The sequence below is a fragment of the Phocoena phocoena genome, chromosome 3 (assembly GCF_963924675.1).
Source record: "Phocoena phocoena chromosome 3, mPhoPho1.1, whole genome shotgun sequence".
NCBI lineage: Eukaryota > Metazoa > Chordata > Mammalia > Artiodactyla > Phocoenidae > Phocoena > Phocoena phocoena.
Genome location: NC_089221.1, coordinates 163,358,903 through 163,386,548, shown reverse-complemented (window position 1 = coordinate 163,386,548; position 27,646 = coordinate 163,358,903). Strand labels below are relative to the sequence as shown.

Here is a 27,646-nt window from a genome sequence, read left to right as displayed (position 1 = left end):
AAAGCCCATGTGCAGCAACGAAGACCCAGTGCAGCCAAAAATAAATAAATTTATTAAAAATAAAAATAAATAAAACTGCCTAATGAACCATTTGAGGCCAGCAAATAGATTTCATGCAACTTCCTGTCTGATGGATATAAATATGTTTAAGACATGGTCTGTTATGTTTTCATACTGGACTGAAGCCTTCCCTTACAGACATGCTACTGCCTCTACTGTGGCTAAAATCCTTTTGGAAAAGATTATCCCTACCAGGGGAACTCCTCAAATTTCACAGTGATTGAAGAACCCACTTTACTGGTTAGGTGCTTTGACAAGTCTCTGCTGTTTGACAGGCAACACTGTCACCGTGCTTACCACCCTCAATCGTCTGGTTTAGTCAAACACACTAATGGTATTAAGACTCAATTGGCAGAATTTATTGAGGTCCTACAAATACCTTGACCAAACGCACTGCCGTTAGTTCTTCTAAATCTCAGACCCACCCCTTTTGGAACTCATAAACTCTCACCCTTTGAGACAGTCACAGGACACCCAACGCACTTGACCTACTGCTTCTTTTGACCCACAACTGATAAAAGGGGAGATGCTCCAACATTGCAAAGGCCTAACTGTTTCTATGAAAAGTAATCATGTTTTGGTAGAAGAGTCTTTTCACAGTGTACCCTTGGGAAACAAAGACCTTTAAGTATCACATCTTGCAACCTGGAGATTTCATTTATTCAAAAATACACCTCCAGAAGAACTCTCTTCAACCTCATTGGAAACACCCCTATCAAGTACTGCTGATCAACCCTTGTGCCATCAGATTCCAAGGAATGGACTCTTGGATTCACGTGACACATCTATGACACACCTAAAGAAAACATCAAACCCTGACTGGAGCTGCACATCATCTGGTGACCTGCAAGTAAAGATTTCCCAGAATTGAAGCAGACAAGATTTGATGAGACAGCTTTCCCAAGATATCAGGACCAAGTCTGCTGGAAGTTTGTTGCCAAACCCTTGATGATGACATAACTCTTCAGATGATAGCCAATGCTTATTATCTTAATAACATATGGACTAGATAAAAAGTGCCTGAAGGTTCTCTCTTACCCCTTCTTGTTACTCAAATGTGACCTTAGTAGGTTTCTTATCTGGTCACTTTCCCTTTGACATGAGATACTAAACCCAGGAAACCCTGACATTGAGGGAAAAAAGCTGCTGAAACTATATAGAAAACCTGACTCTTGATCAATGATGCTTTCAGAGAAAGATTTTCATCAAAAGGGGAAAATGGAAAAAATGAATACACAGAAACCGCAAATAGAGTGGGCAGACCACAAGGGGGAGCTCTCACATCCTGCAATGACAGTAGAGCCCAACAGGAAAGAAGAAAGATACCTCTTCTTTCCTGGCAAGGACTCAGCCAATGAAAAGTCACTGATGCTCTGTTTACTACAGCCCTTCCAACTTTCTTTTCTGCTCTACACAAGTGTTCACCTTCCCTTGCTGTGCAGGAACCTGCAATGTGACTCACCATGTTGCAGACCACGAGTTGCAGTGCTCTGCTGATCCTGAATAAACTCACCTTGGCTAGAGTAATATCTTGTAGTCTACTTGTTTCAGGTCAAGAAGGTAAAAGGTCAGGTTATTGATTTGCGATCTCTTGTTAACATAGGCATTAATTGCAAATAGAAACATTTCTATGTACTATTTTAGACGCAAACTATAAACTTTGACTCCTTAGGCATGATATAATTTTCCTCATTATCTCTAATTATATATTTTTTTGCTTTAAAGTCTATTTTGGGGGCTTCCCTGGTGGGGCAGTTGTTACGAATCCCCTGCCAATGCAGGGGACATGGGTTCAAGCCCTGGTCTGAGAAGATCCCACATGCTGCGGAGCAACTAAGCCTGTGCACCACAACTACTGAGCCTGCGCTCTAGAGCCCGTGAGCCATAAGTACTGAACCTGCGTGCCACAACTACTGAAGCCCGAGTGCCTAGGGCCCGTGCTTCACAAGAGAAGCCACCACAACGAGAAGCCTGTGCACCTCAACCAAGAGTAGCCCCACTTGCTGCAACTAGGGAAAGCCCGTGTGCAGCAACCAAGACCCAACACAGCCAAAAGTAAATAAATTAAATAAATAAATAAAAAATAAAGTCTATTTTGCTAGATATTTTTATAATCTCTCCAGTTGTGGAATCATACTCCCCTAGACCTCATTGCTTCCTCCCATGGTGGTTCCACCTTCTTAACTGAACCCTTTCTCCTTGACATCAGTGTCTAATTTGCACCCATGAGATTTTAATTTGTGGAGATGACTGGCAACACTGCTGGTGGGTGGGCTGAGTCCTGACACGAAAATGTACACTTTTTTTTTTTTTTTGCAGTATGCAGGCCTCTCACTGTTGTGGCCTCTCCCGCCATGGAACACAGGCTCCGGACGCGCAGGCCCAGCGGCCATGGCCCACGGGCCCAGCCACCCCGCGGTACATGGGATCCCCATGGACCGGGGCACGAACCCGCATCCCCCGCATCAGCAGGCGGACTCCCAACCACTGTGCCACCAGGGAAGCCCCACACTTTAAATTAAATACAATAAAACATGACTGAAGACATATTAGGGATTACACTCAGCTATGAATAACAGGAAACACACAGAACCTGCCGGATATGAGGAAGGTGCTGATGCTACACAGAAGGACTGCATCAGAGCAGTCACTGCACAGTGCAGTAGAGGAACAAACTCTCATGTGGTTCTTTTGGACTGTACCACTGTAACTGTCATAGTGGAATGGGGAGCACATAGTCAGGAGCAGTATAAACAGAACAAGGTGCTTACAAATTAGACCTTATACAAGTAAGATCTAGAGAACAGGGCGCTCAGTGCTTCAGAGAATATTCTTAACCATGACAGTCTAAATTTCTTACAAGGTGGACACATGAGAGCTTGCAGGAAAATCCAAACTGTATTGGATCTTTAATGTTGAATTTGGGGACAACTGTAGAAGCCTACAGCTCAGATCAAGTGGAAGTCAAGCAGTCTATGGTGGTTTTGAGGCTAGGGAAAATAATGTGGAAAACGGGCTGGAAGCAAGTGTCTACAAAGGCCCTATGCTTCTGTCTCCTTCCATACAGGTGACTTCAAAACCTGACTAAATCATACTTCATTTCTGCATTCCAAGTTTCATGTAAGTTAGGCTTTGGTGACTTCTCACAATGGATCATAAGGCAACACATTCTAGAAAATGTAGTTCACGTTACTCACATTAATATAACAGGATCAAGGGACATTGCCAAATCTAAATTTTATTGTCCTTTCACACGTCTCTCTTCTTTTTTTTTTTTTTTCAGTCTGCGGGCCTCTCACTGTTGTGGCCTCTCCCGTTGTGGCGCACAGGCTCCGGACGCGCAGGCTCAGTGGCCATGGCTCATGGGCCCAGCCGCTCCACGGCATGTGAGATCCTCCCGGACCGGGGCACGAACCCGTGTCCCCTGCATCGGCAGGTGGACTCTCAACCACTGTGCCACCAGGGAAGCCCTGTCTCTCTTCTTAATGTAAATTCCATAGTCCAAATCCCAACCAAAAGAAATGACAAAGTGTAAAGGACAAAAGATGAAGATAATTCACAAGAGACTGCACTATGATAAACTTTGCATACTTACAAGTATATAGCAATTATATATTCCATGGAAAATAGAATAAGGATCTTTAGGCAATAAAAAGATAGTTTTCTGCTAAATAAGGTGGAATATATATATATATATATATATATATATATATATATATATATATAAAATGAATAAGGCATATCCAGTACTTGCCACAGGAAGCCAGTAGGAACAAAAAACCAAATTGGCATTTTTCAATGTTCGTTTCCTTACATATATATAACTTACAAAATTAGGTAAAATTTAAACCTACTTGCATACTAGAAATAAACTTCAATTCATGGTTCTAATAGACTTCAAAATAGACACACAAAAAATTACTAAATAACTAAAAGAAAAGACTACCTATTAATTTTTAAGGAACTCTTGCTTAATGAGTATCTACAAAATTATCTCACTTCAATGTGTACTTTGAAAACAAATTAGAAATCCATACTAGATAGAATCACTTTAAGAATGAGTCAATTACAAAGAAAATTTATAACATTTCTTTCATGTTGTGAATTTTCAGAGAGCATACCCATAGTACTTACATGGAGATAATTTCTTTCCAGTGCAGTTTTCATATGACTTTGAAAATATTTGTTAAAATTGAAAAGTTTCCCTAATTTTTCAGTTACAAAGTCTCTAATGCGTGTACATTTTTTTTTTTTTTTTTTTTTTTTTTGCGGTACGTGGGCCTCTCACTGTTGTGGCCTCTCCCGTTGAGAAGCACAGGCTCCAGATGCGCAGGCTCAGTGGCCATGGCTCACAGGCCCAGCTGATCCACGGCATGTGGGATCTTCCCGAACCGGGGCATGAACCCATTTCCCCTGCATCAGCAGGCGGACTCTCAACCACTGCGCCACCAGGGGAGCCCCGCATGTACATTTTCACATAGTTTTGTAAGGATGTGGGGCAAGTGAAGGTTTTCCTACATAGTTTACATTCAATACAATTCTCTCCAGTGCAAGTTCTTTCGTGGCTTTCCAAGGAAATGGGACTTAAGGCTTTCCCACATTCCTTACATATATAGTTTCTCTCCAGTGTGCACTCTCATGTGTCCTTGGAAACGTGTGATACATGAAGGCTTCCCCACATTCCTTACATTCAGTTTCTGTCTAGTACGAGTTCTTTCATGTATCTGAATATAACAGAGAGTGCTGAAAGCTTTGCCATACTGTTTGCAAAAATACGGTTTCTCTCCACTGTGAGCTATGTATTTGGAATGAACTGGGACAAATAAAGGCTTTCACACATTCCTTACATTCATAGTGCTATTCTCCATTATGAGTTTTTTCATGGCTTTGAGAAGAACTGGGACAACTGAAGGCTTTACTACAAGTTTTACATTGATAGGGTTTTTCTCCAGTGTGAGCGTTTTTATGTGCTTGTAAAGAACTGGGACAAATACACGCTTTCCCACAATCCTTACATTTGCAAGGTCCATCACCAGTATGCATTATCATGTGTCTTTGAACATTTGAGGGATAAATAAAGGCCTTTCCACATTCCTTACATTCATAGGGTTTCTCTCCAGTATGAGTTCTTTTGTGTTTTCCAATGGAACTGAGATAAGTGAAGGCTTTACCACATTGCTGACATTCATAGGGCCTCTCCCCAGTATGACTTTTTTCATGTATTTGACGACAACATAGAAAACTGAAGGCCTTACCACATTCCTTACACTTATATGGCTTTTCTCCACTGTGAGTCCTTTCATGACAACAAAAGTAATTGGGACAATCAAAGACTTTCCCACAGTCTTTACATTTATAAGGTCCATCTCCAGTATGCTTCATCATGTGTCTTTGAAATTTGGCAAGATAACTGAAGGCTTTCCCACATTCCTTACATACATAGGGTTTCTGTCCAGAATGAGTCCTCTCATGTTTTCGACAGGAATTTGGACAACTAAAAGCTTTACCACAATTTTTACACTTATAGGGCTTTTCTCCACTGTGTCTCCTTTCATGACTTCGAAAGGATCTGGAATAACTGAAGGCTTTACCACATTGCTTACATTCATAGGGTTTCTCTCCAGTATGAGTTCTCTCATGCTTTCGAAAGGAACTTGAACAACTAAACGTTTTACCACATTTTTTACATTCATAGGGCTTTTCTCCAGTATGTGTCCTTTCATGTCTTCGAATGTAACTGGCACAACTGAAGGCTTTACCACACTGCTTGCATTCATATGGTTTCAATCCACTATGAGTTCTCTCATGTTTTATAAAGTAACTGGGACAATTGAAAGCTTTACCACATTGCTTACATTTATAAGGTTTCTCTCCAGTGTGCGTTATTTCATGAATTCGACAGTATCTGAGAGAACTGAGGGCTTTACCACAGTGCTTACATCTATAGGGTTTCTCTCCAGTATGAGTTCGTTCATGTTTTTGAAAGTTGTGGTGATATCTGAAGGCTTTTCCACATCTTTTACACTCATAGGGTTTCTCTCCAGTGTGAATCCTTTCATGCCTTTGAATAGACTGGCGAAGCTTGAAGGCCTTCCCACATTTCTTACAATCATAGGGTTTCTCCCCAGTGTGAATCTTCTCATGGGTATGTCTGGACTGACGATGCTTGAAGGCTTTCCCACATTCCTTGCATTTATATGGCTTCTCCTCATATTCCTGATACTCACGTGGTTTGGGTGTAGTGCGAGATGTCATGTGCCTATTAAAGGATGAATGACGCATGAAGATTCGTCCACATACACTGAATTCACATAGTTTTATTCCAGTTTTCTTTTTCTGATTATGATTTGAAATTTGGCTAAATGTTTCCCCATACTGACTACCTTCATTATTTTTACAGAGTCTCTCTACCATATGACTGCTGTAAAAAATAAGAAGCATATTATTAATGAATTGTTTATTAATTATATTTAGTAATAGTTATGACAATGAAAATTTTACCATTTTAAAGGAAAGTGCACATTTTCTGCATATTCTGATTGAAAGTGAATTTACTAAAGCTCTGCAAGATAATCATAGCAATTATCAAAACAGTAATATTCATAAATGGTGATTCTGAATACTGATTTCCAAGTGTACTATTTTTCAAACACTCAACATTTAGGACACATTTGAGGAAAAAGGTTTGATGCAAAAATTCTAAGATTCATTAATTTTAAGGCTGGGATGATTTATCTTATTTCTTTGTTTTACAATGTCATGGCATAAACAATCTTGAGAGAGAAGAAAGAAGCTAGAGGAATCAGGCTCCCTGACTTCAGACTATACTACAAAGCCACAGTAATCAAAACAGTATGGTGCTAGCACAAAAGCAGACCATAGATCAATGGAAAAGGATAGAAAGCCCAGAAATAAACTCATGCACTTATGGTCAATTAATCTATGACAAAAAAGGCAAGAATATACAATAGAGAAAAGACAGTGTCTTCAACATGTGGTGCTGGGAAAACTGGACAGCCACATGTAAAAGAATGAAACTAGAACATTCTCTAACACCAAATACAAAAATAAACTCAAAATGGATTAAAGACCTAAATGTAAGACTGGATACTATAAAACTCCTAGAGAAAAAACATAGGCAGAACACTCTTTGACATAAATCACAGCAATATTTTTTTTGGATCTGTCTCCTAGAGTAATGGAAACAAAAGCAAAAATAAACAAATGGAACCTAATGAAATTTAAAAGCTTTTGCACAGCAAAGGAAACCATAAACAAAATGAAAAGACAACCTACTGAATAGGAGAGAGTATCTGCAAACGATGCAACTGACAAGGGATTAATTTCCAAAATATACAAATAGCTCATACAGCTCAATATCAAAACACCAAAGGACCCAATCAAAAAATGGGCAGAAGACTGAAACAGACATTTCTCCAAAGAAGACACACAGATGGCCAACAGGAACATGAGAAGATGCTCCACACCACTAATTATCAGAGAAATGCAAATCAAAACTATGAGGTATCACCTCACACCGGCCAGAATGGCCATCATTAAAAAGTCTACAAACAATAAATGCTGGAGGGGGTGTGGAGAAAAGGGAACCCTCCTGCACTGCTGGTAGGAATGTTAATTGGTGCAGCCACTCTGGAGAACAGTATGGAGGTTCCATAAAAAAGTAAAAATAGAATTACCATATGATCCAGCAATCCCACTCCTGGGCATATATCTGGAAAAGACAAAAACTCTAATTCGAAAAGAAACATGCACCCAGTATTCATAGCAGCACTATTTACAACACCCAAGACATGGAAGTAACCTAAATGTCCATCACGGATGAATGGATAAAGAAAATGTGGTATCACTTACACGTGGAATCCAAAAAAATGATACAAATGAACTTATTTATAAAACAGAAATAGACTCACAGACATAGAAAACAAACTATGGTTACCAAAGGGAAAAGGGTGAGGAAGGTATAAATTGGGAATTTGGGGTTAACAGATACACACTACTCTATATAAAACAGATAAACAACAAAGACTTGCTGTATAGCACAGGGAACTATATTCAGTATCTTGGAATACCCTATAATGGAAAAGAATTGGAAAGAGAATGGATATATATATACGTATAACTGAATCACTTTGCTGTACACCTGAAACTAACACAACATTGTAAATCAACTGTACTTGAATAAAACAAAAAATATCATGGCATACTAACATTCTGTCATGGGACATTGCTTTCTCATGTGAGTATAACTCACCTTAGATTTGTCCCATGATTTTCATACTGATCTTCAGTATCAGGGTCTTCCCATTTTTCTCCTAAAATGCAGACCACCAACAACAAAAAATCATAGTAAGTTATAAAATATCAGAGAAAAGTTGTTACATGACAGGTCCATGATGAACTATGACCGTGCCTGGTTTATTTACTAATGTAGTCCCTTTCCACATTTCACCTCTTGAAAATGTTGATAAGCAAGCAACACTGGTTCTCTAATTGACTAAGTAATTAAGTAAGAATGTCATCATCCCTACCTATTGAGGTCAAGTTCTTAAAGGTTTCCTGCATCACATCTCTGTAGAGTTTCTTCTGGGATAGATCCAGCAGAGCCCACTCCTCTGTGGTGAACTTCACACTCACATCCTCAAAGGTCACTGAATCCTAAAACATCCCAAATACGTATGTGAGAGAATGGACAGAATGAAGAGCACCAGCAATCCATACTCAATTCATAGGAAGTTCACATATGACTCTGCGGTCTCCAAACATTTGTTCTGTAACTTTGTCATCAGAACTCTCACTCTATGGTGACACTCCCTCAGGAATTCAAGAGCATCATGAACACAAGGAATTTACTGCTACATTTGTACTGTGATCACTTCAAGTCTTTATTCCTCTCTGTCAAGACACAGAGCACCTTGGAGAAATAAGAGAAACTTGCTATACAGAGGAATGAAATAATCCGTTTTAAGCACACCGGTTCATTCTGATAAAAACTTTCTCATTCCCTCTTTAGTACCCACCATATCGTGCAGCACTATACGAGCACGGGTTCACATCTGCGTGAGGTTTTAACAAATAACAACACAGTGAAGAACTGGAAGGTTTTCTTTCTATTCTCATCATCAGACACGAGGCCAAAAGTCCTGTGGAAATCCAACCTGTAACAAGATCCAGCTAGTCATATTGTCCTGAAGTACTCCAGGCTAACAGAAGTAGTCAGATCCAGGTGGGTGAATGAAAATATTCTTGTGGAGGAGTATAAATTAAAATTTATATAATATTTATCACACACTCAGTTTTGCTTTCCTTTCTCTGTCTCATTTCATGGGGCTAGGAAGTTATTCAGAGTCAGAGCCGAGACATGAGGAGGAAAACAGGACAACTCACACCTCCACAAAATCCCTATATTCATGTGCCTTGGGATGGCTTCTGAACAATTTTTAGAACACCCATACTGAGATGATAAGATCACAGAAGACCTCATTTTGGCAGAATCATACAACTATAATCTGGGCCTTGATGACCTTGGGGAACAGGTTAAGACAAAGTTTGCAAGGGCTTCATTAAAATCTTCAATGGTTTCATGGTGAATTTGCACAAATTATAAAAATACATAAAGAGTTCAACAGTGCTTTCTCAAAAAAATACACAAAACCCTTTTCTCTTATATCAGCAAGTGATACCTGACCAGCCACTCTAGAGGCTGTCCTCCCACCTTCTCTCATTTCTGAGCTCCCAGGTGGGGCACATCAGCATGATAGCCCATCCTAGGTATAGGAATTCCCCAGTGGCATAATTTCCTAAATGCTGGTCCCTGAATGAGACCAATTACCCGTTGATGTCCATGTGAAGGGAACAGAAGAAAGGCTCCCATCCATCAATTCTGATGCTAGAATTAGCTTGTTTGGTAGAGCAACATCAACGAAGGAACACCTCTCTTGTTGTGGGTCCAGGGAGTAAGAGGAGCGGCCTAGGGCAGCCCTAATTACTCTTTCTTCACTGGAACAACAGCACTTGCTCATAACAAAATCCAACTACCTAGTGTGCAAAAGACAGTGAACATTAGCAGGCCCAAGAATGCTTAGCCTTAGAAATGCTTGCTCACAAATTTCATCTTTCACTAGTATCTGGGATCTGTGATTTTTGGGTGTAAGCCGTCCAACCTTACAGATAAAAGTCCCTCAGTGAGCCTAAAGTGTATATGGTAAACTCCTGTTTTCCTTTGGAGAGTGGTAATTTTGTGTCATGTTCAGCAGAAGGTGCCTACCTGATCAGCACCCACCTCCCTAAACAACTATGGTCACTGAGTCTCTAATCTGTTACTCGGAGAACTGAGCCCATCCTACGTGGTAACACCAAGAGACAACATTTGAGAGCCTGCTTCTGGTTTCCTCCACACCAAACTTAATTCAATACTAAACAAGACTAATACAAAATATTTAATGATCCTCAGGTAAAAATTTTTTTTAATTATTGGGTAATGTTAAAGTAGACTGAAGTAAGTAAAATGATGGCATGTGTTCTTAGAAAGAATTCAGCGTCGCCCAGATGTCATCTCTCCCAGATGATACATTTCTTAAGTTTCGCAAATACCTAAAACAGTTTTTAGGACTCGATAAAAGCTACTCCTCCAAACCTAATACAAAGAAGGAATGTCCAAAAATGGACAAAGTCTTCTATGGAAAAACATGGCAGTCTACCTAACACACCTCTATGGTAATTCAGAGGATACAAGTATTAGCAGAAAGAAAAACAAACAGAACAAAGGAAAGGAAAAGTGTCTTCCATAGACCAGCATTTAATATGGAAAGTTGTTCAAGGACAGAACAGGAGAGTAGTGGCAAATATCATGGACACTTGACTACATAAGGGACAAACTATTATCCAGTTGGAAAAATGCAGCATATTTCCCTTCATTCCATAGACAATGGCCTCCTCATTGTAGATTTAAATGTGAAAGATAAAACTAGGCCACTTTTAGAAGTCAGAGGTAAATGTTTTATTGATAGAAGAATAGAAAGAGTATCTCATATAAGCAAAAGAATGATCTATAAAGACAAAAACAAATTCAAATGTATTAAAATTAAGGTAGTTAAAAGATACATAGGGCTTCCCTGGTGGCGCAGTGGTTGAGAGTCCGCCTCGGCAGGGGACACGGGTTCGTGCCCCGGTCTGGAAATATCCCACATGCCGTGGAGCGGCTGGGCCCGTGAGCCATGGCCGCTGAGCCTGTGCATCCGGAGCCTGTGCTCCACAACGGGAGAGGCCACAACAGTGAGAGGCCCGCGTACCGCAAAAAAAAAAAAAAAAAAATTACATAAAAAGGAAAATATCTGCAATGCACACAGATATAAAAATAGAAAAGGACTACTTTGTAGAGTTAAAATGAACAGAGACAATTTTAGAATGGAAAAAGAAGCAAAACATATTTAACAGATATGAAAAGGATAATATATGAAAAAATGTCTATCACCTTGGCAACTGGGTAATAGGACACTAATATGTCCAGTAAATCCCATTTCACAGTGATTAGAACAAAACTTAGTCAATTTAATAATCTCAAGTGTTGGGACTTCCCTGGTGGTGCAGTGGTTAAGAATCTGCCTGCCAGTGCAGGGGAACAGGTTCAATCCCTGGTCTGGGAAGATCCCACATGCTACGGAGCAACTAAGCCTGTGCTCCACAACTACTGAGCCTGCATGCCACAACTACTGAAGCCTGCGTGCCCTAGAGCCCATGCTCCACAAGAGAAGCCACTGCAATGAGAAGCCTGCGCACTGCAATGAAGAGTAGCCCCCACTTGCCACAACTAGAGAAAGCCCGCGCGCAGCAACGAAGACCCAAAGCAGCCAAGAAAAAAAAAAGAAGAAGAAAAAGAAAATCCCAAGTGTCGAAGACCATTGGTGGAAAAAATCATTAAATTATGCACAAATGGAGGAATGGAATGGCCAAGTGATATACTCCATTGCTATTTTCTGTGAATATGGACTTGATCACTATTTACAGCCCAGCAATTCCCAACAATGTCCACAGAATTTATTGCATAGTTGCACTTGGAGAGATATACAAGGGTGGCATACACTAATATCAACAGATCTGAAGGTTTTATCAATAAAACAGTAAAGCAAAGAGTACTGCAAAAAGTGCAGCATGTTACCTATTCTGTAACTGTTATGGTCTCCTGCAAAGACTGATAAAGCCTCACCCGAGATTTAGTTCAGATATCTGCACTGATGATAACACATACACACGTAAAGAGCATGAAAGGGGTTTCTTACTTCTATAATGGAAGTGTTTGGGAAAAGGAAAGGAAGCCTCTGAAGAAGGTGAAAAATGCCTTGAGACATCAAGGAAAGAAGGAAAGGAGCCTGGCCTGGGTTTTTTATTGAGCTTAGGGGATGGTATAGGGTGAGAATTCAAGTACACGAGCAAGGCCTTCTGTGGATTCAATCACTTGCCAGAATCAAAGGAAGGGAGACTGAGGCTTTCTTATCACCATGTACAGATGTGGGCACAAGTAGATGAAAGAAAGAGGAAGTAAGGTTTAAAGTTGTTAGCAGTCAAACATCAAAAAAAGGAGTCAGAGACTTCTTATCTATGGTCTGGTATCTAGGGAGCTTGGAAGTCAGCTTCTGGTACCTTCTAGTCCTCAGAAGAAAAAAAGCCAAGAAACTTAAAAGCAACAACCCTTCCACCAGAGAACTGAGGTCACCGGGTAAACTGCTGTCTCCAAATTAGAAATAGAAACAAAAAAGTATACCCAGACACCTGAAACTAAAACAACATTGTAAATCAACTGTACTCCAATAAAAATTTTTAAATAAAACTGGAACAATACAGAGAAGATCAGCAGGATGACATGCAAATTAATGAAGTGTTCCATATTTTTATAAAAATACTGAATCACTATGCTGTACACCTGAAACTAATATAATACTGTAAATCAACTGTAAAAATAAACAAATAAAAATAAATAAATAAATAAAAATATACCCAGAATAGTCTCTTCTTTTTAACAAGGCCTGTCCTGAAAACAATCTATTTCACAAGCACGCAACTAACTGGGATTTTGCTAGAGCCTAACTGACCTGTGGCTGTAGGGAAATAGCCAACGTGAGTCTCTTTTAGCATTTTCTGCTCTCAAAGGTGGGGGCACCTCTGAGGATAATAGTGTTTTTTTCCCCTCCTAACAACAAATATGTGGTGTCCCAATGCCACTTCTCCAACTCTCTGTCACCAAATAGATGTCCAACAGTTCAATTCAATTCTAACACTAACTCACATATGTTACACTCTATAGATTTAAGCGCTCAGTACTAGACAATGCCTCTACTTCAGATGCCAGACACAAATGGCGTGCTTTGGTTACCAACGTTTCTACTCAGCCGTCTACAAATCATAGATTTCCTTGACACACCATCAGGTTTCATAATTTACCTAAAACAAAAGACACTCTATCACCCTTATTACTCAAGTCATTCCAAGGACTTCAAAAGTTTTTGCTAGGAATGCAGAACAAAGACCAAACATCTTTCTCATTGTATCACAGAAAGTCAAACCCAGAGATACAGGATCACTAAAAGATTGAGATCAAATCAGTGTCCTAGAGAATGCTTCCCCTCTGCCCACATCTACTTCTACATCAACTGGCCTCTTGTTTAATATAAATGCACTATACAGAAAGACCTAGATGCTTTCTGGTAACATCAAGAAGAAGGCAAGGATGTCCCCTCTCACCATTCCTTTATCAATCTTATACTGGAATTTTTAGCTAATGCAATCAGACAGGAAAAGTAAATAAAAAGGATAAAAAATGAGAAGAAATAAAACTGCCTTGGCTGGCATATGACAAGACTGTCTTTGGAGAAAACCTCAAAGAATTCCAAGAGCAAAAAAAAAAAAAAAAAGACCTTGAACTACTAAGAGAGTAGAGGAAGGTTGAGGATTAAAACGTTAACATGCACAAGTCAAGTGCTTTTCTACAGATCCACACATAATAGTGAACTCAACTTTGATGAAGGACCAAAGGCAATATTTAATTTAGAAAAAATTTAGTCTTTTCAACAAATAATGCTGGAAAAATTGGATATCCACATGCAGAATGAAGAAATGAATCTAGACAGAGATTTAAAACCTTTCATAAAAATTAACCCAAAATGGGTCAGAGTAGTTAGTGTAAAATGTAAAACTACAACATTCCAAAAAGATAACATATGAGAAAATCTAGGTGACCTTGGTTTTGGTGACTAATTTTTAGATACAAAAGCAAATGCAAGATCCAAAAGATAAAAATAACTTTGACTTCATTAAAACGAGAAACTCCTGCTCAGTGAAACACAGTGCTAAGAGAATGAAAACACAAGCCACAGACCGGCAGAAAATCCTTGGAAATCATCTATACGATAAAGCGCTGGTATCCAAAACATCCAAAGGACTCTTAAAACTGAACAAAAAGAAAACCTAATTAAAAATGAGCAAAAGATCTGAACACACATTTTATTGACGATATACAGATGGTAAATAATCACATGAAAAAATTCTTAATATATTACCAGGAAACTGAAAATAAAAGAATGAGATATCACCCGACACTTCCTACAATGGCTAAAATTACAAACCTTCAGAACACCAAATAATGGCAAAGGTGAAGAACTGGTGGTAATGGAAAATGGAAAGCTGGTGGAGTTTTGATGTGGATCTTGTGAAGCCATTAGTGGAAAACTAAACCTTTCAGGAAACAGAAATTAAACAGTTGGTGGTGCTTTTGAGGATAAGCTTGATTGGAAAATCAAAGAATGTGGAAATATTTAAAGGAGCAAAAAATCTGAAATTATTTAAAATATATTGAAAAAAAACACTCTTCTGTTTTCAATAACAAAAGCTGTCCTTTGATGAGATCAATTTAATAAAAGTGATAAGTATCTAGTCAACATAACAGAGAAAGGAGGGAAGACAGAAATTACTCATATCAGAAATGAAAGAAGGGGGAAATGAACATGAAAAAGGACTTGACACCATCCAATATCCATTTATGATGACAAACTAATAATAGAGGGGAACTCTCTCTTTTTGAGAAAGAACATTTACATGACACCTGGAGCTAACATCATACTTAGTGGTGGGAAACTAGATGCTTTACTGGTAAGACAGGAATGGAACAGAGCAAGAAGATCCCTCTCACCACTCCTATTCAACACTACTACAAACAACACACACACACACACACACACACACACACACACACACACACAAAGAAAAAAATAAAAACAAAACACATTGTACTAGAAGCCCTAGTCAATGCAGTAAGAAAAGAAAAGGAAATAAAAGATATACAGATTGGGAAGCAAGAAATAAAACTGTCTTTGTTCTATATGACATGATTGTCTATGTAAAAGATCTGAAAGAACCTACAATAGAGATTACTCTTGGAATTAATAAGAGCAGAGCAAGGTTGAAGGATACCAAAGGAAATAAGGTATCAAGCCATGAAAACACATGGAGGAACCCAAAAGGGACTTCCCCGGTGGTCCAGTGGTTAAGACTCTGTGCTCCCAATGCAGGGGGCATGGGTTCGATCCCTGGTCGGGGAAGTATGATTCCCCATGCTGTGTAGCCGAATTAAAAAAAAAAAAAAAGTATATTGCTGAGTGAAAGAAGCTAATCTCACAAAGCTACACACTGTATGATTCCAAGTATGTGACAATCTGGAAAAGACAAAACTATAAGCCAAGAAAAAAATCTCTGATTGTGAAGGATTTGAGGGTTCAAGGGAAGAATGAATGAATAGGTTGGGCATATAGGATTTTTAGGGAAATGAAACTACGCTATAGGATACAGAAATGAAATGAAGGATATATGTCATTAAACATTTGCCAGGATCTATAGATCTTTTAACACAAGGAGTCAATGCTACTGTAAACTGTATACTTTAATGTATCAACATTCACTGAACAATTTTAACAAATGTTCCACACACAAGATTTAAAAATAGTGTAAACTGTGTGGATGCAGAGTGGTTATGTGGGAACTCTCTATTTTTCTTTTTCTGTAAGCCTAAAATTGCTCCAAAAGAAAACTGAAGTGAATTAGAAAAAAAAAAAAAGTTGAAGACAGAGTCATTGCAATTCACCCCTGATGACTGATGACCAAAACGGGACACCTTTCATACAACTGATTTGAACTTATTTCAATAAGCCAGTATGGTGCTCCATGAGCCTGAGACCTGTTAACAGAAGTGAAACTTCAACTGAATGTCATGTTGGAGAGCAGCACTGTATTTTCTGAGAAGTGCCACGGTTACTACCAGTCATGTCTGGGACTCCAACATGGATAAGAGTGTCCTGGTGAGTCCCTATATTGTGGACCTAGTATATGTACAGGTGAGAATAACCCTGAATTCTATTTTGGGTATCTCTAAATCAAGAGATCCCAACATTTCTTTTAATACAAAGGGGCAGTTCTCGGACATCGTCCAAAAGGCTGTGAATACATGTAGATGGGGCCAATTTTTGGCCAGTATCAAGATGACTCTCTGATGTTTGGTTAGCTGTGTGGTTTGGTCATTTATCAGGGATATCACAAGGGATGAAGAGCAGCAACTCTCCACTGAGCTCATCATGCACAAATGCATATTGTCATCCTTAATGTCTATGCACACCCCAGAGCTATGCATTCAGTTAATCCCAAGAAACTCCCGAGGGAAGTCTCCATCTGGGGGAGTAGTGACCTCTTCCAAGACCACAGCATCCTTTAATGGACTGAAGAGAGAACAGGTCACCCTCCTGCAGGATGCATAAACCAGGACAGGTTTCGCTCCATCATTGCACACAGTGGTGCTGGTAGGCATGCCAACCCGATGGGGTGCTAGTTCTAGGGTCAAAGGCACAATGGGCAGCTCAGCAGAGGGTCACAAGCTCAGTGCTTATGAAACCTTTTCTTTTTTTTTTTTTTCTTTTTGGCTGCGTTGGGTCTTCATTGCTGTGCGTGGGCTTTCTCTGGTTGCAGCGAGCGGGGGCTACTCTTCGTTGTGGTGCACGGGCTTCTCATTGCGCTGGCTTCTCTTGTTGGGAGCACGGGCTCTAGGCGCACGGGCTTCAGTAGTTGTGGCTCGCGGGCTCTAGAGCGCACGCTCAGTAGTTGTGGCACACGGGCTTAGTTACTCTGCGGCATGTGGGATCTTCCCAGGCCAGGGCTTGAACCCGTGTCCCTTGCATTGGCAAGCGGATTCTTAACCACTGCGCCACCAGGGAAGCCCCAAGACCCTTTATTTTCAAGACAGCTTAGTGTGTGACAGTCACTGCAGCTCTAATGGCAAACAGTGTGAGGCACAGGGCAGTTTCTTGCATCAGAAGCCTATGGACAATTTAAGGCCATCGTGGGTAACTCCAGGAGGTATGAAAGGTCACTGAAAACTCTACAGTGAAGGAGGCTAAGAGGACTCTAACACAAGTTAGTGTTATGTATGGCTGTTGTATGGCAATTTAAACACAGTCTAGAGCCTTCTGTGGTAGGGGTGACCTCAAGGTGGGCAAATTTCCAAGCAATAGCAAATATGGGCTCAAGTAAAATTAGTAAACAAGGAAAACGTTGCCTCCCAACACCAAAAGGACCCAGCAGATCTTGTGGGTACTGAAAAAGACTATATAACCATTTCTTCACAGTGTCAGAGAGGGAGCAGCCATCTAATTATCCAAGAATTTTCAGGAACTTGACCAAGGCATGAGGGTCTTATCTTAGGCATGGGTCAATGGCCCATCCATCTCGTGTGAGCTCCCATTCCAATACTACTTCTGAATGAGTGTGAAACGAATATCCTCAGAGGAGGACGTCATTAGTGTGATGTCATACCTGTGTTCCTGGAGCAAAGTGCACGCAGTGCAGATCCTACCTGCAGAGACTGTGAAATGGCAAGGATGCTGAGGTTCCCTGAGGATAACCAGGTGAAGATGTATCATGGCTCTTCCTCCATGACATATAATTTAAGTAACCCAAGCTTAAATCAGTTAAAGCTAATTCCTTTGTTGTGTCACAGTGAGGTTATTGTGTCATCCCTAATAACTCAGAGGGTCAGGATCTTTGTTGCAGTAGAGGGAGAAGCAGCTGCAGCAGAGGTGCTGCCGATGAGCCCTCTGGTATTTGGAGAGTATACTCAGTCCACCAACTACTGGCTCCCTTCCTTCTCTTCTCTTTCTTTCTCTTTGAAATAATTGCTCTTTAAGAAGTAACCCCTAGGCTCACCTCATTCACAGGGTATAATAGTATTCATAACACCCTAATGTAACAGGGGCTATTTGCTCTCTTGCCTTGTTACAAAAGTCCTTTTACACACACACACGCACACACACACACATATGTGTGTGTGTGTGCGTGTGTGTATGTATATATATATATACATATATATATATATATATATATTCCCCCCCACCCTTTGCCGAGCCAGTCAGCTTGCGGTATCTTAGCTTCCCGACCAGGGGCTGAACCTGGGCCACAGCGGTGAAAGCACTGAGGCCTAACCACTGGACCACCAGAGAATTCTCAGGCCTTCTATATTTTATTAACTGACCTGATTAAGCTGTACTAACTTCACAGAATGCACTAAAGTATTTTACTTTGTCCTCCTAAACTTCATCCCCTACAGCATGAAAATCATTAACCAAACCCTAATTCCTAAGAATAACAGCACTTTTGACTAGCTGTTTTCCAGGGCTAGATGGTATCTACAGATAAGGGTGACTTAGGAGCTGGGACCTCCTGCCTCCTGGGAAAATGCCACAAGAAGATGAAAAACTGCCCTCTCACTTCTCCTCCTAGCATAAAAGAAACCTAAATTCTTTTCTGAATTAAGATGGTTCTTTAGGAAGTTAGTCCACCTTCTCGGTTTGCTGACTTTCAGAATAAAGTCACTACTTCTTGCCCCAACACCTCACGTCTCATTTTATTGGCCTGTCATGCAGCTGTAAGCAGGTAAGTTAGGGGAACCTCAGGGAAAAAGAACCCTGGCTTTCTTGACATAAGAGAAGCCATTTCTGGCCTAAGCCACTTTGTGATCTAAGCCTGGCCACAATGCTTGCCCTTGAACAGGTCTCAGTAATCAATGAGCTTAAGGAACAAAGGAATGAAAGAACAGAGAAAAAGTAGTCAAACAATAGTGCAGTGATACAGCAGAGTCCTAGTTCCTCCTCAAGGGATATAGATATATATACAAAATAATATATCTTTGAGTTCTGCAGGAACGAAGGCCCCCACCCGGGTGCAGGACAGAATGATGATGTTGACCCTCCTGACTTCACAAACCAAAGCTTGGACTCTGTCGACCTTTGCCCCAATTTTATGCTGAATTCTCCTCTGCTAAACCCCCTTCATGAATATGCATGTACCCTTAGCTTAAAACTTCCCCAATTTTGTTGTTCAGGGTAACAATGCTTTGGGAAATATCCCCAGTGTTCTCCTTACTTGCTGCAAGTAATAATAAATCCTTCCTTCTCCCGATCTTTGGCTTGGTTGTATCTATTGGCTCAACACCCACCTAGAGGTGAACCCAGTTTTTGGGTAACACAGTGAGCAGTATGAGCTTGAACTTGGTAACACTAAACCCCTCCTAAAGTTGGGGAGACACCAGCCTCAGACACATCTTCACTCCAAACACATAGATGGGTTACACCCAAGACATCCACCCAGAAACACTGTAAGGAGGGCCCCATTCCCATACTCCTGCTCCCAAAGGACAAAGAATTACAGAAACTGCCAATTCAGAATCCTCTGTACATAGAACCCAGCGTTGCTGGGATCAACAGTGCCACACAGGGCAGGAGAGCGCACAGGAGGAGACCCCAACAAACAGCAGCAGGAGCTTCCAGGCTTTCTTATCAGCCTGCCCAGGTAAGAAGCGCTAGGGGAAAAGGGAGGGGTGAGGCTTAAGTTTTCAGTAGTCAAACATCAAATATGTGGATCCCCACCACCCCACCCAAGAACAAACAGAAGAAAAATGTGCATTCACATGACTTGGTTTTATATAAAGAAACACTAGCAGGATGATGGAAGTAATCAAAACTGGTTCTTTGCACAGAAGTGGAGTGGGATATGTGGGCAGGGAGTTGCCTTTAGTTTCCTATCTTAGGGATTTTTTTAACCTTCCCATGAATTATTTATTTAAAAGAAGGAGAAAAAATTTTATACGTCGTATTTTGCTATGCTTAATAATTATTTTATATTAACTTTTACATTTAAAAATTAATTTAATTTTAACTTTTCTACATAGGAAACCACACCAAGACTTAATCCTTTAAACAGTAAGGTGTATAAGACTGCAGACTGTAAATAATTTACAAATCCCTTTCTAACGAAAAGGACTAGGGGCCTTACAGTTTGTCCTTCCACTATATTTCACATTGGTGATGTTTTCAGGAACGAATGGCATACTCTAATACACTAGGACTTGCAAAGTAAGAGCTGAAGTAAACTAAGAATTTCAAATATTTACAGAGGCTTTGAGGATTTTCCTCATATCGATGAAAATAGAAATTCAATTGTTTTTTTCCTCACATTCATTAAAATAGGAACTCATTTACCTTAGGAATAGTATAATAACCTTTTAAATGTCAAATTTCTCTAGGGACAGGCACATACACTGATCTAAATATGAAAAAAGCACCTGAGAACTTAAATATGCCCATCTCACATCTTGAGGTTCTCTTGCCTAAATGGAATAAAAATCCTATTTGGTTCCACAATTTTCTTGCCTTACATCGTATCTCTCGATCAACTTACATTTTAAAATCCCAAGTGCTGGTGCAAACTAGAGTTAAAGGGCTGCAATATTTTGGATAAAAGAAGCCAAATACTGAAATCAAAACAGATGAGCAGGCTGCTTCCCTCAAATTCAGAAGAAAACCCCATTTTCAGAAAGTTGAACATATTCCAGACTTGGTGTCTAAACACTCCAGGTTGAGATGGAACCCCTAGAGTAGGTCAGTCCCTGGTGAAGGAGGGTAGGGACAGGTTAGCAGCCACACAAATCATCTCTGGGAGCTCTACATGTCCTCCCCTCTCCTGTAAGCATGGAAGCACTCCCTCCTCCAGGCTTCTCTTGTCACAAGTCAGGAAACTCTCAGGCTGATTCAGTTTAAGGCTCTGACCCAAAGGAACTCCCCAATTCATAAACCTTCTGTCCATGAGACAGAACACCTGATCTTCACAGACTCTCAGTGTGTACAAATTACACTAACTGCACGTACACTGTGGATGCAAAACTCAAACACTCTGTCTAAAAGTGTCTAGGCCTACGGAACTACAACTACAACCTAAAAAAGGCATCATCCCCACCCCCACGTGCAGGTGCACCGCCAGCTTTCCAAAGCTCTGCATCTTCTCTCACTATAAAGTTTCCTTCTGTGGTGGATGCGAACAGGGAGGACACCTGAAAGGGTAAGGCTTTCCAGGAAGAACCAACTAGATTTCGCAGTACTTCCCTTTCCAACCTCAAGGGGGCCTTAGTGAGGCTCACTGACCACAGGCCTCTACTCTCCCTGGACTTGCTTTGGATCCCTGAGATTTTAAATGACACAAAGCCAGTTTTTGAACAATACGGCAGAATAACTTAAATCCAGTGTTTATCTGGGAAGGAGGAAAGAAAATGGTAAGGCACTTTAGTAGTTCAAGCAGAAAACCCCAAATATCTATTCCATCCAGAATAAAAGATGTCAGTTAATTATTATTTCCATGGCAAGAAATTCATTTGTAAATAATTAACTATACTCGAACACTTTCGGTCTAAGCCCTGCAATTTCATTTGAAAATATCCAAAAGTAAACACAGACCTCAGAAACTTACTACACACGTTCAGGGAAAGAAAGAGTGGAACCAAAACTCTCAACAAATGTAATGTAATACAAGAATATTTTATCTTCTCTCAGAGTCACCTCTTTCTTGCCTGTTTGGAACTATTTTATACCGTCCTTATAGCTCTATCGATTAAATACGTTTTTCCTTTATTGAAAAATGCAGACTAAGTCAGTAAATCTCTTTAAAGTTACAAACCCAGGGAGAGGCAGTGCTGACAGTTTCCACAAAAATAAACTCCACCCAAAGGCCTTCCCATAGGATGTATGTGTCCTGTAAGGATTTTGGGGGAGAGGCACAAGGTTTTCATACAATGAACATGGTTCCGTGTGGTTATTCGTCTTTCTTCACATGTAAAACATCCACAGATAGAAAAAATAAATCTTTAAGGGCCATCCATGGCTCTGTGGGAAAAGGATAAACAGTTAAAATATTCGGTCGCTTTGAAATGCACCACAGAGGACAAATAGTTGATAGTGATGCTGTGAATCGGAAAAGCGAAGCTGGCTTTGGGAATGAGAGGAGGTATTTATTGCCAGAGCTAGGCTGGGGAAACAAGAGCTGTGAATTTGAAAGCCTGCTCTAAAAACCACAACACTCGTAAAACTCAGAAGAAAACGAGTCCCGCTGACGTGAAAGGAGAGACTGTGGACTCCATAGAGCACAGCTCCTCCCACGCACGATCCCCGGAGACCCAATCACAACTGTTCCCTGATGACCCTCCCTGTGGTCACCGCACAGACTCGGGGAAACGACAAACTGCGGGCGCAGAGCTGCCCAGAGAGGCTCCGGGGTCAGGGCCCAAGTCGCCGCGCGCAGTGACGGGACAGGACGCCCGGGGTTCCGGCTGCCGGCCCCGCCCCCACGCTGCCAGACCGAGGGGACTGAGGTCCGAGCGGAGACACACGCGGCTCGGGTCCGCAGACCCCAGAGTTGACCGCGGTCAGACCCGGGTCCTGCCAGGGCCGGTTCCGACCAGACCCTGCACCGCATCTCCACATCGCTGGGCAGCGCACTTACCATTTCTAGGTTTCCCTGAGTCCCTCCTATGACTCCCACGACCGCTGCAAAGCACAGCGTGAGGGACACTGCGGCAAAGCCACAGAGACGATTAGGGGCGAGTAGGGATGTCTGCGCCAATGCAGTGCATGTCCCCACCCACTTTCCCCAGCGGGATTCTTGATTGGACAGTTTGAGAGGCCTCGCCCCCCACGCTTGAGTGACAGCGGGGCAGGAAGATGCCTGTCTGCGGAACCAGAATCTGCGGGTGGGCGGCGACCTGATCCGGCAAAGGATGTTTGCATTTAAACGGAACTTCTTTCCGGCTTCGGGCGGCCTGTGTTGTTTTCGCCCAGTTCTTTATGAACGCGGAGGTACAGGGAAATGCTGATTAAATACCCAAATGAATAAACTAAGTACAGCACTGGAAGATGGCCCATATCAGGCGACATTGAAACAATAGGGTCTTACGTCCTATATGGGTCAGGGTCTTGGCTTAAGTCTGTCAGACCATTCTAAATTGTGACCCTTGTTTAGAAACAAAGACACTTAAGGTGACCCCGCCATCTGTAATAGTCTGGCTCCATTTTAATATTTGTCCTTTGACAGGATTGAGCCTTCCATCCATCCCTGCGTCTTCCCCACTCATATAAAATTATGAAACAACTTGCCAATTTCTTACAAAGATTATAGCTGGCATTATAATAGGTATTACGTTGAATCTTCAGATCATTTTGTGAAGTAGTGCCAGTTCAGCAGTGTTAACTCTTCTGAACCATGAAATTGGGATGTTTCCTATTTACACTTGTCTTAATTTCTTTTCATCATGTTTTGTAGTTTGAAAAGTACTCATTTTATACTTTAGGTTTAGCTTGTTCTTTTTCTAGTTTTTGAGGTGTAAATTTAGGTTGTTAATTTGATAGCTTTCTTTCTTAATATAGGTGTTTATAAGTTTCCCTTTTACTATACCTTATGCTGTATACAAGTCTCCTTGTATTTATCTCCCCTGCTGTGTTTGGGTATCCCTAGAAACCCAATGTTAAATAGTCTGTGTCTTAAAACTCTGTTTTAATCCACTCGTTATATACTGAGCCCTGTTGATACGGTAGGAAGGTACTGGTGTGGAAAAATGTTCTCTTATGATTGAACCTGTAATGTTTTGGCAGGACAGAATCCCTGGACTATGAGCCTCAGAACAGGTTCTTAGTATTCATTCCTTCCCTTTTGACACAGAGAAAACCTGAAGGGTCAGGGAGCTGTCTGACTGCTCTGCCCCATTTCAGATAAGGTTTTGGCAAGTTAATTTTCTTTGACAGCCTGAGTTACAGGGAACAGAGTGCTTTGTATGCTTATCAAAATTGTTTTCCTGATTCGTGCATGAAGCATGAGGCAGTGTTTTTCCATCATTCATGAGGAGAACCTGGTTGGGCTCCTGTAGGAAAAATTCATAAATTTGGGGGGTTCCCTGAGACTGGACTCCCTAAATGTTTTAAATCTCAAGGTAGTCCAATCTGTGTCTCCAGCAAATTCAAGTTACCAGTTTAAATGTTCCTAGAGGTTACTAGCTCCAGTTGCTTCACCTCCAGGTAACTGACAGTTCTATTTATCCGTCTCTGATTTGGGGAGCATTGATTGCCATGTACTCAAATCTTTCATGAATCTAAGAACAGGTGTTGCCTTTCAGGTTGTTTAGTTTTTCTTTCTTGTTGTGAAGATAACAATGGTTTCTCAGAGCTCTTTACATATCCGAGCAGAAACCATCCATTCAGTTGTGCTGTTCTGTATTTTTCCTTTATAAGACTGTTTATCATTTCACTTATTCATTCCTCTGCTAGTGACCATGTAGGTGGTTTCAAAGTTTTTCTTCTGTGATCATATTTGGATCTCTGTATTTGAATTTCTTTCCTCATGTTCTAAAATATCTTACCCTGAATACATGTTTGTCACCCTAAAGACATTTTCCACGCGTTACCTTCTGTTTTATCATTGCCCTTTGGGGGCAGAATTAACACCTTACCCAAAATGGGATCAGATGTCAACACTGATGTTCTCAAGTGCATCAAAAGAAAGATGTTGGACTTCCCTGGTGGCGCAGTGGTTAAGAATCCACCTGCCAATGCAGGGGACATGGGTTCAAGCCCTGGTCCAAGAAGATCCCACATGTCACGGAGCAACTAAGCCCATGTGCTACAACAACTGAGACTGCGCTCTGAGCCTGCGAGCCACAACTACTGAGCCTGCATGCCGCAACTACTGAAGCCCGCACACCTAGAGCCCGTGCTCTGCAACAAAAGAAGCCACTGCAAGGAGCAGCCCGCTCACCTCAAAGAAGACTAGCCCCGTTTGCTGCAACTAGAGAAAGCCTGTGTGCCGCAATGAAGACCCAATGCAGCCAAAAATAAATAAATTTATTTAAAAAAATAGAAAGATGCTTATTACTCAAAGGTACTTTCTAAGGAGAGTCGGGCAAGGGTAAGCTACTTCAGGCGCCTTGTGTAAAGAATGGCTTGGCTATTTAATGTATGTATAAGTGGAGGCTGCAGGTTTTCAAGTTTTGACCCTCCCACCTGCTGACACAAAAAGGAGCAGGTGTCACCCTTCCTAACTTAGTTATGCACTGTAGGCCAGACAGGTGAGCAGATACCCGAAGCCTTAAGAGTCAGATATCAAAAATGAGGTCAGTTCTTTCACTCCTTAAGTTTACAGACTGAATGCTGCCACATCTCATTGAAATGAATTTGAATATTTCTTGAAAAGCCATGTGACACAAGCAACATAATTAAGATGATGAAGCTTCGAAACAACATTGGAATCCTGTCATCCCCGGGTATTTTGAGGGATCCAGGAAAGTGTGTCAGTATGGTTCTGGAATTCTGTTCAAATATTTCAATAACGTTGTTGTTGTTTATTTTAATTTGGCAAGGTGCCACCAGTGTATTCCACCCACATGCAGCAAGCAGCCCTCCTAGGGGAACAGAACTCTCCCTCCCTGGCTCATAAATAGTGCAAAGCCAAGTGGTCATCAGCTACCATGTCCACTAGAGAGTTGTTCTTCATGGAAAACACCTGAGGCATTAGCTGACTACTACAGGTATTTTGAAAGTTTTTGACATTTCTTGATTGGCATTAATGATATGTTTGTTGAATGACATTATGTGTGCCCAGGTCAGTGCCAGGGGCTCCAACGACAATGAGTCTGTGATTGTAAACTGTAGGAAAAGAGCACATTTGTCTTGGTTGGGCCAGAGGGGTTTGAAGGAGGGTGCCCCAAATGAAATACTGACATGTAGGTTACCCAGTCTATGGATGATGTTAGGAGGAAGAATTGGGAGTGGGATATACATGTGGTGGCCAGGATCTACTATGACAATAAACCAAAGACCTGTAGGAGTGACCAGAAATGTCACTGACAGAATGTCTAGTATAGAAAGGCTCTACTCGTAAGATAACAGTAAGTCTGATGACCAGAACAAAGTAACTGGCCCCAAAGACTGTGGATTAAATCTGAATAATGCCCTGAACAGCAAGAAGACCTATGTATAGAAGAAAGCAAGCTTTAAGTAAGCCATTAGAACATCCTATGAGTGTTGTAGACTGGGGTCCTGAGACTGCCACTGAACGCCTTTTCAACAGCCTGGTTTTTCAGAATTGAGTGGATATCAATAATTTCTACTGTGTGTCGGTGAGTGATTGCATTTTGGTTTCAGAAGGGTTATGTGTGATAGGATAAGTAATTTTTGTATATAAGTATCTACCAAGTTTAGAGCATAGCAAGTAGCCAGTAGAGGGGGTGAAGGGCCCTACAAAGTCTGTTTGCCATCAGCTGTAGGGACCCCTTCCTTGGTCAGGAAACTATGTCTATTGAGTTTATTACCAATGGTGTGTTTGTTCACATCAGATGCCTTGGTCAGTCACTAAGGCAGCCATGGCAGAGAAGGGATGTCCCATGAATATTGCCTAACATTGAGGTTAGAGGCCTCTAAGTGGTTACGGATTGCGGGGGCTCACAGGACCAAGGTTAATACCATCAGATCCCAGGTGAGAGTGTGCCCACAAGTCAATGTATCGCTCTGAACACAGCCTCTGCAGACTAAGGTTTAATATATGCACAGAGTAAGGACTGTCATTGATTTGGACTTGGATATTGTGAGGCGTTACTCTCAGACTTCTTAATGTCAAAGGGGGTAACTTTGGATAAGGAGCTGTGATTGGTGCTTGAGGCACCTAGATCATTGGCAGTGGCCAAAGGATCTGTAACAATGTACAGATGAGTTCCATTCTTGGCTGGGGAATTCTCTATTGCTAGCACGATTGCCTGGAATTTGACTAATCCATCTAATGCTTGGGTCCAATCTCTCATCTCAGATGGCCTGTTTGATTTAGGGAGAGAACACAGCATCTCTGCAGTGGACCCCATCAGGTGTGGTGGCAGCACACTGTATATAAAGTATGTGGACTCCCTGGTCTCTCCTGGGATCCCAAGTGACTCCTCAAGTGGCCATGTGTCCAGAAAGAAGTGACCTACTCTAGAACAAAAGACATTAACTGGGGGGGAACACAGTTCGTTCAGCAAGTGGGATGTGACAGAGGGGCCAATTTTTGCTTTACGCTGCAAGTACCAATGCCTTTTTAACAAGGAAGACTCTGGTTAGCAAAACTGAGGGGTCCTACATTCATGACCCAAGGCAAAATGGGAAATTGGCTGTGGAGGCTCAACTCTGGCCATGGGAGG

At 41.2% G+C, this 27,646-nt stretch overlaps 1 protein-coding gene and 1 pseudogene across 1 annotated transcript; one reads left to right on the top strand and one right to left on the bottom strand.

Moving 5' to 3' along the window:
- Positions 1-4,644: 4,644 nt before the first annotated feature.
- Positions 4,645-8,730, bottom strand: LOC136120398 (zinc finger protein 709-like). Its single transcript, XM_065873811.1, is given in 5 exon segments — positions 4,645-4,754; positions 4,757-4,854; positions 4,856-6,481; positions 8,333-8,393; positions 8,610-8,730. Coding segments are annotated over 5 exon segments (1,929 nt in total). The 5' UTR covers positions 8,644-8,730.
- A 4,143-nt stretch (positions 8,731-12,873) lies between these two features.
- On the top strand, positions 12,874-12,967 carry LOC136121754 (U6 spliceosomal RNA; annotated as a pseudogene).
- The last annotated feature ends 14,679 nt before the right edge of the window (positions 12,968-27,646 follow it).